Genomic DNA, 13,124 nt, shown 5'->3' on the forward strand with positions numbered 1-13,124 from the left:
TATTGCAGAACAAGATGCGATCTCATTACATGTGGTAGTCCTCCAACTATACCATATGGGACAGTATCAGCAGAACAACACATCCCAGGTCAACATGCAAGTTACAGTTGTCTTCGGGGGTATCGTGCTATTGGTTCTACCAAACTGCAGTGTTCTCAACAAGGATTATGGGAGAATAAGCTTCCTCGTTGTGTGCCAGTGCAGTGTCTACCACCAAAGGCACCATTAAATGGCATCATTGAAGGAGATGATTATACCTACCTCAGTGCTGTACTGTATAGCTGCATAACAGGGTATCAAATCTATGGTCAGGACAGTCGCTTCTGCATGGAAGATGGCATGTGGAGTGGAGATATTCCATTTTGCCAACGTAAGGGTGAACAACCTTATATAGTGTGTGTGTGTGTGTGTGTGTGTGTGTGTGTGTGTGTGTGTGTGTGTGTGTGTGTGTGTGTGTGTGTGGTTTGGGATAATAAGTGTGGTACCTGTAGCTTACAGCTACAAGTACCACACAGCTGTAAGCATTGACATGCAAGGAAATGGCAATGAAGAGAAGGAGTCACAATTCTAACAATTTTCCGCCCTCTAGGCTTCACTTATGGCTGTATATAAGGTTATTTAATATAAATGAGAGAATTGTTATTAATGATAACTACTGCTTTGCACTGTTCTTGGCTGAAATGAGATGACCATTTCATTTCATCCCACAAATATTCTTTAGAGTGGGACATTTTGGAATTTTGATAGGTGACCTGTGTGAAGAAAATACTGTGGTTCGATATTTTGAACCACAGTGTTTTCAAAGTATTTTTGAAATATGCCAGGAGGAAAGTGAGCATAAGAATTTACCTTTATATTTATCTTTTATGTACAAGATTAATCATGAAGGAAGTGTCCACCAGTGTTGAGTTTCATGTGAAAGTGATTGCTTTGTACTATATAATGCTTCTAGTGTGAGCTTATCTGATGATGTATTCAACTGAAAAGAAGAACATATATTTTTTATCTGAACCTACTAACAAGCTCCAATCCTTTAATGTTTTCTGAAAAAGTTTGGGAGGTAGGAAACCATCAAACAATTCAAACCGTCAGTGGATGGATTCTTTGTCTGCTTTAGAATTTATATGATGCATTAACTTTTGAGGCCATATGCCAAATTTAATGGATAAATTCAAGATAGGTTCTGTCTTGAACAAATGTGGTGGAAGAATAAGAAATATGCAGGGGTACTTCCTGGTTTCTTCACCTAATGAATTTGTTAATCAACTTAACAATATCTAACTTTGACAGTTATTTTCAGCAGAGCTGTGTAACGTTCTACATACTGACAAGTAGGCCTGATGTAGCCTAGTGCAGTAGCACATGCTCTTTGAGTGGACCGGGGTTCAAGCCAGTGACTGCTAAATACGATTAACATTTGTATTGATTCATTTATTGTAAACTCCACTGACCTGGTGGTCATGTCAGAGTACAAACAAGAACATTTTTTAGTATGGAAGAGCTTTTTTTTTTTTTTTTTGGGAAAGAAAGGGTTATTTCAAAGGACTTGTAGAGACCCAGGGAACTCCTGATTTGCCCCACTCTGTAGGTCTTGTGTAGAGCCCTAAAAGACAAAATGTTTCAAAGTAAGTCTTGCATTTCCTTTCATTCCTTGAAGATGTATTCAATTTACTGGGTTGCATAGCAAACAATCTGTATATGCAATATATTTAGAATATTATGAATTATCAACAAAATTGTGCCAGTTTTGTTGATAATTCATAAGTATAAATGTCTGGATGAGTTTTGTGAGTTGGAGAGGAGGTAGCTCAGATGTTAGTTATGTGTCAATGTGAAAACATATGATCAGTCCACATCTAAGGCATTCACCACAAAAATGCCTACTCAGAATCTATCATCAGTTATGAAAAGGACCAGCAATAATGATGCTGACTTAAAGAAATACATATTTATTGCAAAAAAAATTAATAAACAGAAACAGGCAACTAATATTCACCGTCTCTGAGCCGGTGATACTGTTGCAAAAAAGAAAAACCATTAGAAGATTCAACAGACATACCAGAAAATGATAAGGATGTTAATTATGCATCAGTGTGAACATGCATGATCAGTTCACACCTAAGGAAGGCATATATGATCAGGTTGACAGACACAAGCATAATTATATTGAGGCCGACCGGGCTAGCCGAGTGGGTAAAAGTACCTGCCCGGCAACCCAAAGGTCGCGGGTTCGATTCCCGCCTCGGGCTTGGATCAAAGTACTGCAAAAACCTTGGGAGGTGCAATATGGCCACAGAAGCCAATGTGCCAAAACAACTACCAAATCCTACTTTATTTTAACCTGGCAGTGGTGGCCAAAATGTAACAAAAAGTGTCAGGCCACCTAACATGTGACCAACTTTTCTCAAAAACATTTTGGGATTTTTTGCATTCTTTTTGGGGAATATCAATATTTCAACTTTTCTTAACGGATTGTAATACTTAATTTATTCAACTTTATTTTATTAAAAAATAAAACTTATTATTTATATTATGGAAATTGTATGCTCATTTTTAATTTTAGTGAAAATTAAAAAAAAAAATGTATGACATAAAATGAAAAAAATGAATCACAACTGTCATATTCTCAAAATTTAAATGTGTGCACGTACATATATGTCTGCTTCCTGTGAGTACAAGTACCTTTAAAAAATAAAAAATTTACATATGTATTAGATACTATTATTTACTGCCATTTTTTTGTTTTATTTTTTTTTTTCGAAATTTATTTCAAATCTGGCACACTTCACAGTGTACAAAATTTTAAATTACACATGTTGCTACCTACAGAGTAGCATCCATCTTGAGAGAGCACTGGGTTTCCTGTTCTCGTCTTTACTATGGGAAAACAATAATAAATCTTTCAGAAACAAGTAAGGAAGGCAACAGATGTTTACTGAACTAGTTGGGAAATAAATCAAGTAACCCAAAATTTTGTGGTAAGTCACCTGAATGGTGACTTTCCTTGCTAATAGTTGCAAAACATGGCAGGTCACTTGAGGTTCTTGCATCTCAATTACTCTATAAAATCATGAGAAGACTGCAGTATAAGTTTGTCAATATTTAGGAAAGTAGAAAAAATTTCAGATTTTTAATTACTAATTAATGTGTAATAAAAATTCAGGGCAAAAGCCAATGCCATTATAACAACTTTGGTTAATTTACCACTACTAAACACCATTTGGCCTCTGTCATGTTGTAGACATTTTCACAGCTGGATTTTCAGCTGTTATACCATCACGGCACCTACCTACCCAACGATGAAAATCCAAATAGTCCTGAAACAGCCATCTGGGTGGTGATATCCACTGAAAATAAGTAACAATAGTCTTCTATATTGGGGAAGGTTACTTATTCAAAGCCATACACACAGCTTATATATATACATTCACTTGACTTCATAGATCTTTTGGCTTCTTACCTCGTTTAGTCCAGATAGTTTCGTCTGACTGCATACCTCGTCGGTTTCCGTGAATTATACTTGATTTTAACTTTTTCTTTTGATTTTAACTTCCTCTTTTTGCATTCCGTCTTGGTTGGGTCAGTCATGAAATATACGTTCACTATTCTCATGCTTATCTCGACATTTAAGCCTAACTTCCTTTACCACTAAATTCAAAATTCCTTCACCAATTACCTTTGTATGTAAGCATATATTTCATGTCAGAAACAGAGGCCCTACTTCTTGCTGTCTTTCCTGTGATTTCAATGGTACCTGCGAGGTGATCTGATTGAGGTGTATAAAGCCTTGAATAGTTTGAGCATGCTCAATGCTGATGGGATTCTTCCTTTTGCTCAGAATAATCACCTGAGAGGGCATAAAGAAGACATTGAAATCGTGAGTTTTTCAGCAATAAGTACTTCCATATTATTTTCTCACATTTTTCCATGTTTTCTGTAGTTCATTTTCTATTCTCATCCTCTCAGTCTTGCAGACGATCTGTAAGAGTAGCTCATGGTGTCTTGTCAATGATATACAGGAATTGTTCTAGCAGGGATAAGGAGATGATTATCCCCTTGTATAAGGCAATGGTCAGGCCACACCTTGAGTCAGTTGTATACAGGTCTGAAGGCCTCATTTTAAGAAGGATGTAGAGCTGCTGGAACGAGTACAGAGAAGGGCAACAAGATTAGTGAATGGAACAAAGGGTTGCTCTTACGAAGAAAGGCTTAAGTTTTGCAAATTACAGTGTCTGGAGACTAGGCACCTGTGAGGTGATCTGATTGAGGTGTATAAAGCCTTAAATGGTTTTAGCATGCTCAATGCTGATGGGATTCTTCCTCTTGCTCAGAATAATCACCTGAAGAGAGGGCATAAATTCAAATTGAGGAAAGACAGTTGTAGGATAGATGTGCGGAAGTTTGCCTTTAGCCAGTGGGTGGTTGGTTGGTGGAAGAGACTTCTACCTTTGTTGTGGAAGTTGATAGCCTAATTAAATTTAAGGCTGAGCTGGACAGGTATTTGAAGGGAAGGGTGAAATGGGAGCGTTTTTTTTTTTTTTTGGCTGATGCTGCATAAGCTTGCTTTCTTGCATCATATGCCTCTACTAATGCTAATGCTAATTAACTTATATATCCATTTATGGTCAGTGGGTTCCTTCTGCCAAAAAAGCAGTGTCTCTAATCCATAAACCATATTACGATTTTTTAATATACCTCTTCAATTTCTTATAAATTCAATTTAAATATATATAAACATATAAGTAATATAAACGTTTAAGTTTTTTTTAACTATAGAATGTGATTATTATTACTATTATGATTAGCCATAGTAGAAAGGAATCACCAAGAAAGAGAAGAATGATGATATCCAGCTGAGGACCCTGGGTGTGCCAAGCTCATACTCACCAGATGTGAGCCCCTGGGGTAATGCTCAAGAAACATTTCAAGGCCACTGCTTTAGTAGCTATAGATAGGAGAGTTTCATGAGATTGAGCAATACACTAACTGCCAAATTCACAATCATATAAAACAATTTTTGGTAAAACAATCTAAAATAAAAAATAATAATAAAATCTGCATGTTTTACAAATTTATGTAAGATATACAGTATGAACAACAATGGCTGTCAGTATATTAGGAATAACAGTAGGAGGCACACATCAGAGTTTGATTCATACTGGGAAATGTTCTACTCCTCAAAGTTACAGAAGTTTCTCATGGTTGCATATAATTATATATGACTATGGGATTACTGTATATGTATATATTACTGGATAATTACATATAATCACATATTATTAATTAATTATATTTTATTAAATTAAATTATAATGTATAAAAACAGCCAAAGTAACAGTTCCCGATGAAGTGCAGGACTTTGAAGTAATGTTTTAAAGTAAAATTTTAAAAAAAAAAAAGCATGTTTTGGAAACTTGAATGAAATTGTGAAGAAAACTAACTTTTCATAAAACTATAAAAGATGCACAATTTCTGGTAGTCTTTTGGAAAAACCAAAAAAGTTGGTAGGTATGACAATACAGGTTACTGTATTGTCAATATAATACTGTTGATTTTATGAATACACAAATTTCTCTTATTTGATTTCATTATAAAATTCTAAGGAATAAGATAAATTAACCAAAATTATTTAAACTAACCTTTCCTTTATTCATATAGAAGCTCAATCCATCATTAATCCAATGTAATGAGTCTATAAAATTTTAAATTTTCAATGTTACTGCTACATTAAAAGAGCTTTTTCCATTTATAATTCAGTATGATAATATTATGATTTATGAACTGTTTAATAATGCAAAATGGTTAACTTGACTGGTAAAGAAAGGGCAACATTGCTGCCCTTTCCTTACCAGTCAAGGTGAGTATGGGCTTGGCACACCTCAGGGTCCTGAGCTGGATATCATCATTCTTCTCTTTCTTGGTGTTTCCCTTCTCTCTCTCAGGGTAACTCAATTTTTTTTTGGCTGGTGCAGCATAAGCCTCAGGCTTCCTTGCACCATATGGCTAATAATAATAAATATATTTTAAAATGATAAATTTTATAACATCTGCTAAGTCATGAATAACTATTATCTTTGTTATTTGCATTGCCATTACAAGGGGCACTTGAAAAATTTGTATCGGTACAAAGTTTTTTTGAGGAGTTGTACTGTGAGAAGTATGTTGATTCCAGCTGCAAAAAAAGTTTTCTCTTGGTTCATCCCTAGATAGGAATGCATCCACTGCAGCAATGACGTCATTGTTGGTAGGAAGATGGATATCGGCCAGGTATTTTTTCAAATTAGGAAATAGGTGAACGTCTGATGGTGCTAGATCTAGTGAATATGGAGGATGGTCCAAGATTTCAAAGTCACACTCATGCAGTACAGCCATGGCAATGGCAGACTCATAAGCAGGCATGCTGCCCTTGAAGAACAAGACTCCTTTGCTGAGTTTGTCTCTGCATTTGTCTTTGAAGTTTTCATGCAAACGCCTCACATGGTCTGTGTAACATGCCATATGGCTGTTTGGCCTTTTTGAAGGTAATCCAAACAACACTCCATCAGCATCCTAAAAAACTGATGCCATCACCTTGCATCAGAAAGAATCAACTTGGCTTCTTTGAAGGAAGATAAGAGCTCTCTTTCCACTGTTTGGACTCCTAAGTCTCATCCATGGTTACAAACCTTGCAAAGAAATTTCTAGATCTGCTTAAAAATGATGCAAATGTTCACTTGACAACTCTTGTGTCTTTTTGATCTCCTGTCAACAATTTCGGGACCCATGATGCTGACACCTTTTTCATAGTGAGAAATGGTATGCATTATGTGGTATGCACGTTCAGGTGAGATGCCCATGGTGCTGGCAATGTACCAACCTGCCAGCCATCAGAAGGAATGTTTTTTATTCTTTTTTTCAAAGCATATCAGTAATGACAATAAAAATTTGATTAGTGCTGATCCATGGTACTGTATAAATTTAATGTCAGAAATACTTTAATATCCAATTTTTGTTCTCATTGTTGCAACCTTACATTCATGTGAAAACTTGAAACAAAATCACATCAGTGAATCATTAATGTAAATACTGTTCCATATTTTTTAGGTATATCATGTGGAGAAATACCAGCACCACATTTTGGATATATAATTAAAACAAGTGAAGGGCTCTATGGAGATGAAGTACATTTTGGATGTCAAGAAGGCTATACTTTAATTGGTAACTCTAGTTCTCTGTGTTCTGAATCTGGATCATGGGACAGAGATCCTCCTATATGTCAAGGTAACTATCACGAAAATCTATCTTCTTTGTTTGAAACTTATGAGCATAATATACAAAAAAAGAGAACATTTGAAAGTATAATTTGTCAAATGACTGTTATCAAGGCAACTCTTGATAACAGTTACAAGATTTTAAGTGCCTCCGTAGCCAGGTGGGAAGGAGCAGCAGTGCACAGCACACGCTTCTTGATTAGACCAGGGTTCGAGCCCGTCACCACCAAATACGGAGGATGCGGAAAGGTCAGGGAATGATCACCACATATCCCGGAGCAATATGGCCTTAGTTGCTAATGCTCCAAATAACAAACAAACAAACAAGATTTTAAATGAGACTACTGATTATTAGTTTAATACTATTCCACAAAGGCAGTATGAGTTAGTACCATAACAAGGAACCTTTTCTCTGGAGGCAAAGTCAGACCATTTCAACCTTCATTCCTGCAGCTTCTCTAAACTGGTATTCTTCAAGTTCCCTCTAATATACTTATTCCATATTCTATCCTTTTTTTGCACATCAATTGTCCACATATCATATGCAATCTTTGTTTGTCCCTTCTTTGCTGCCTAACACACTGCACCATACAGCTGACCTCACTATAAATTGATAAAACTTGCCTTTAAGTCTCACTGCCACTCACACAGGACTCTGCTAAACTGCTTCTACCTTATCCACCGAGATGAGTTTGTCACATCCTTAATTCATCATCATCGGTTGATCTTAACTCTTTCAGTAGTGGTTTAAAATTCACTTTGTGACATATGTTTCTTTTTTATTTATTCTGTCTGCTGTCACCTTTCAGCAACAATAAAAACTGCTAATGAATACTTTAACACAACCTAGAAATGCCTCAGGATATAATGTGTTAAGCACAGCACTGAGTAGAGAACTGTTCCAAAGACATACTGGAACTCTCCAAGGCATACGACTGAAGGATTTAAAGCACAAGTATTGGTTGTGCTTCAATACTTACCACGTATTGAAGCACTTTTTTTGTCTCTCTCTCTTGATAAAGTTCCATCTCACATATCCTCCCTTAGTTCTACTAATTTTGAAATCTTTACTTTCAAAAACTCTGTCAAAATGTCAATTTCCCCATTTAGTAAATGCTATATCATCCGCAAATAACATCAGTTCACTTAATACAAAATGAAGGTAATCAAAGAAAACTTCTGATGCACGCTTAGCTTCACAGGAAATGCAGGTATATCACTGTGTGGACTCTGCACATAGGTTTCCAAACCCTCATACATATCATGAACAACAACATATCCCTATGGCTTAATTTCCTTTCTGGTATCTACAGGAAAGGATAGACGTGCGGAAATTTGCCTTTAGCCAGCGGGTGGTTGGTTGGTGGAACAGACTGCCATCCCTTGTGGTGGAGGTTGATAGCCTAAATAAGTTTAAGGCTCAACTGGACAGGTACTTTGAACGAACAGAGGGGTGAAGTGGAAGTGGGTTTTTTTTTTTTTTTTTTTTTGGCTGATGCTGCATAAGCTTGCTTTCTTGCATCAAATGCCTCTACTAATGCTAATGCTAATTGTAGATAACTTAAATTAAAATCATGTTTTAAGCTTTCTCAAAGTTAATGAAAATCATATGCAGATTCTTTTCTCTAAATATTTCTCAATCAGCTTATTTGAGAAAGTTAAGATGAAAAAGGGTTTTTGATAAAAATCATCCAGGGACAAAATCAAACTAAGTGCACAATATTTCTTAGTTGGTATGAAAAGCAAGGTAGCCTCCAAGATTAATTCCTTCAATGCTTCCCATTTAGAATTTGCTGTTAGTAACATTATCAGTTAGTCCCACTGTACAGAATTTAGAAACTATCTGAGAACACTGTAGTCACCTTTACAAAAGCCAAAACTCTTCCCTTTACTCCTGATGGTAGTTACATCCCACATCAGTACACTGTGATAACTGCCACCTAGCGGTTCCTTTATTGCTAGTGTGCGAGTGACCAACCCACAAGTTCCAGTCAATATCTGGGAAGTTAAAATCCCCTATTATAAGACATTCTGATTTACTAGTCCACTCTATTTCTCTGTATCATTGTTCATTGTATTCATCAGAGTAATTAGGCTTATAACACACTGCTACCCTCATTTTTGCTTTAGTAGTGCTTATGTCACACAAAACTGACTCAACATTGCACTGTCCACCAATGTCAAATGGATGCACTGCCTAAGATTTTGTGTTTCTTGGCTAACAGCATAACCCCTCCTCCCTTCTTATTCTGTCTATTTCTGTACAAATTGTACTCCCCAAATTAAAATTCTGCATTCCTTATATCTGTGTGACACTACGTCTCTGATATCCCAACAATATCCGCCTTTGATATCTTCACCAGCACTTCAAATTCACTGAATTTATTTACTATACTCCTAGCACTGGTGTATATGCAAGTATATATGCACCTGTTCTTATTCTTAGTTACCCTAACACAGCCCATGTATTTACTTGTTTCATAAGGCTCACATCTGGTAAGTATGGGCTTGACACACCCAGGGTCCTGAGCTGGATATCATCATTCTTCTCTTTCTTGGTGATTCCCTTTTACTTCTCTCTCTCTCTTAGGGTAACTCGGGAATTTTTTTTTTTGGCTGGTGCAGTATGAGCCTCAGGCTTCCTTGCACCATATAGTTAATAATAATAATAATGACTCCAAGCAGTTCTTGAAATCCCCAGCAACTTACTTTCCAGGCTGCTGCTCATTCCAATAGAAGCAGTGCAGTAATCACTTCCACCTCTGCCTATGGCTACTGTTAATCTATTAGTGTTTCTCAACCTGTGTGCCACAGAAAATCTTTCTAAAAAGGCCTAAATATAAAATTTCATGAAAATCCGTCCACTAGGAGTGAGTTATTACATGAAAATGAAAAAAATAATAATAAAATAATTTCTGGAAAGAAATTAAAATCAGATTATTTGTCTGATTTTAATGTAATTCAGGATGGCTTTACAAATTCCTTTTTTTTAAAAGGTTCAAATATAAATCATGAATTCATCATTTCATTTTGGACAACCTCAAAATACATATACATGCTGTCATGTCGAAACTTATATAGGCAAATAGTATGTTGAAACATCAAGTGATGTTTCAACATACTATTTGCTACAACATACTATAGACTGCTAATAAACAAAGGAACAGCAGCTAAACTAGGCTATGACTGCATTACTATTGCCTAAGATATGAACACAAATGCCATTCTTCATACAGCTGTTTTAGTGCTCTTTGTCACCTCATCAGTGAAGAGGTCATGCTTGGTTGTTCTTATGTTATTAATAGATTTTGCACTTGGTATTTAAATATACAGTAAACTCAGTAAAATTGCGCATTTTAAAATTCAGAATACTTTAAAATGCAGCACATTTTTTCAGAAAATGAACATTTTACAATTTGGAAATATTAAGAAGTACTGTAATTGGATTACTTTCTTAATATTTCTGAATTATAAAATGGTGATTTTTATATAATTAAAAATTAAATATTTAATTATATAAAATTATTAAAATTTAATTAATTATTTTAAAATTTAATTTTAATTAATTATTTTAAAATTAAATATTATATACAATTTTATACAATTATTAAAATGTAAAATAAGCACTTGTATCAACAGCCGTGTTTGTTTTTAAAAATCTATGAAAAAAAAAGTGTCATTTCTTTCTTTATAAGATGCCAGCAGACAGTCTTTAATTTGTTTCTGTAACCAGCAGGATTTAAAATACATAGATAATGTATTGGTCTTGATTCGCCCAGCAGAACAAACTTGCTTTTGCAAAGAGTTTCCCTGGTATTGCACTATTTATAACAGATAATTAAGGTGCCTCCATAGCCAGGTGGGCAGGAGCAGCAGTGCATAGCACACGCTTCTTGATTAGACCAGGGTTCAAGCCCGTGACTACTAAATACAGAGGATGCGGAAATGTCAGGGAATGACCACCGCATATCCCCAGAGCAATATGGCCTTAGTTACTAATGCTCCTAAAAACCAAAATAACAACAACAGATAATTAATTAACAATGCTAATTGGTTGTCATGGTAGAGTAATATTTTTAGAATTAGCCATGCCAATGAATGAAGCGCACAAGTGAAAATCAAGTGAGAAAATGCATATGCATGGTTCACAGATAATATGCTTTCAAAAACCAAGAGACATAAAATAGCTATGTATCCTTGCCAGCCTATAAAAAAGTGAAAACTTAATTTTGTTTGTTGCTCTGGTACCATGCTTCCTATACAAGATACTAACTAGATGTCCTGCTAGAGTAATGTTAAAGAGCATGTATAACTTCTAAAAATTATTGGATAATCTTAAGTTCCAAAAGTAAACTGACATAAAGCTTGTGTTGGTGCGTCTAAGGAGATTCGGATCTCACATCGATCTAACTGGTGGTTTAACAACAATATGAAGGTTGTGTTTGTAAGAAAACAAAAGGCTTACAGAAAATGGCAGAAAACCAGAACCGCTGAAGACTACATCGCTTATAAAAAAAAACGAGCCTGTTTCTTAAAGCACAAACGTCAAGAGTTCAACTTTGCAATTTCTAAAAAGCTTAAACAGTCTAAAAGAATCAACAACAACAAGAATACCAGCTTCACCATGGACGAAACCTTATTTAGGGAATGGGCGAACAGTACCTTCGGAATCTCTCCAGATCCTAACTTAAAGTATAACTCTCTCGCACCAGACAAAACCAGTTGGCTGGTAAATTACATGAATAACATGTCTCCATCCGGATCCAATCTTGATATCAGACCTCTACTAACAGAAATCACCATAACCAAAGAAAATGTTATTCAGGCATTAAATAGTCTCCCAAATAAATCTACTTCTGGCCCCGATATGTTCCCCCTCTTCATCATGAAAGTAAGCAGTCCATTCATCATGGAGGTCTTGCTACACATATTTAGAGAAACCCTACACACTGGAATTATCCCTGAAATATGGAAACATTATATTGTAAAACCCGTGCCTAAAGTCAAACATCCGAAAGACAAGAAGGATTTTCGTCCCATCTCTATAAGCTGCAATTTACTAAAATTGTTCGAGAAGACTCTGCTGCCAATTCTTGTTATGCATTTTTTCCATAAAAGACCACCATATTTACACACTGTAATTCCAAAGAGATCAACTGTGACTAATCTAATGGACACCCTATTTTGGATCCAAACGACTCTGAACGCCAAAGAACAGATTGATGTAGTATTTTTAGATATTAAATCTGCTTTCGATAATGTCTCAATCAATTCCTTGATGACAATACTTGAAAGGCATTTCAGAATACAGGGAGGCTTATTAAAAGTCATCGTTTCCATTCTCAAACAAAGGCATTTGAGAGTAGAACATAGAACCTTCCAATCGAACCACGTCGTCTACAGAGGAGTACCCCAAGGTGGCGTCCTTTCCGCACTATTTTTTGCTGCCGCTTTGGACCCCTTCCTCTCTACGCATCCTGACTGCAGCTCTTACGCAGATGATATAAAACTCTTCATCTCGTCAAAACAAGGTGACAAATCTGAAGCAATCACCGCCCATGCCACTGCCCTAACAGAAGAACTTGACCATTATCTTGAGAATATTGGCCTATCCATAAATCCGACCAAGTCAGCACAAATGTCTTTCACCAACTTGAAGAAGAAGATGAACATAGACATCTACATCAATGGTATTAGAGTCCAAAAGGTTTCTCATCACACTGATCTAGGGCTCACCTGGGATGGAGGCCTGACCTTCCAACAGCACTTCGCCAACACTAAAGCAAAAACTCTGTCAGCAATGTGGGCGATAAGACAGGAACTTACTGGTGTAAACAACCAAAAACTTGCCACTCACTACATACAAACATGTCT

General features: G+C 35.9%; 1 protein-coding gene across 1 annotated transcript in view; it reads left to right on the plus strand.

The window, feature by feature from the left end:
- Positions 1–13,124, plus strand: part of LOC150091651 (sushi, von Willebrand factor type A, EGF and pentraxin domain-containing protein 1-like) — a 183,168-nt gene that overhangs the window by 135,333 nt on the left and 34,711 nt on the right. The window contains exons 33-34 of the mRNA XM_090376268.1: positions 9–370; positions 7,084–7,260. Coding sequence (XP_090232394.1) covers positions 9–370; positions 7,084–7,260 — 539 coding nt within the window. The remainder of the gene's footprint in view (positions 1–8; positions 371–7,083; positions 7,261–13,124) is intronic.

The sequence above is a fragment of the Mastigoproctus giganteus genome, chromosome 1 (assembly GCF_048544385.1).
Source record: "Mastigoproctus giganteus isolate SK-2022 chromosome 1, ASM4854438v1, whole genome shotgun sequence".
NCBI classification, from domain to species: Eukaryota; Metazoa; Arthropoda; class Arachnida; order Uropygi; family Thelyphonidae; genus Mastigoproctus; species Mastigoproctus giganteus.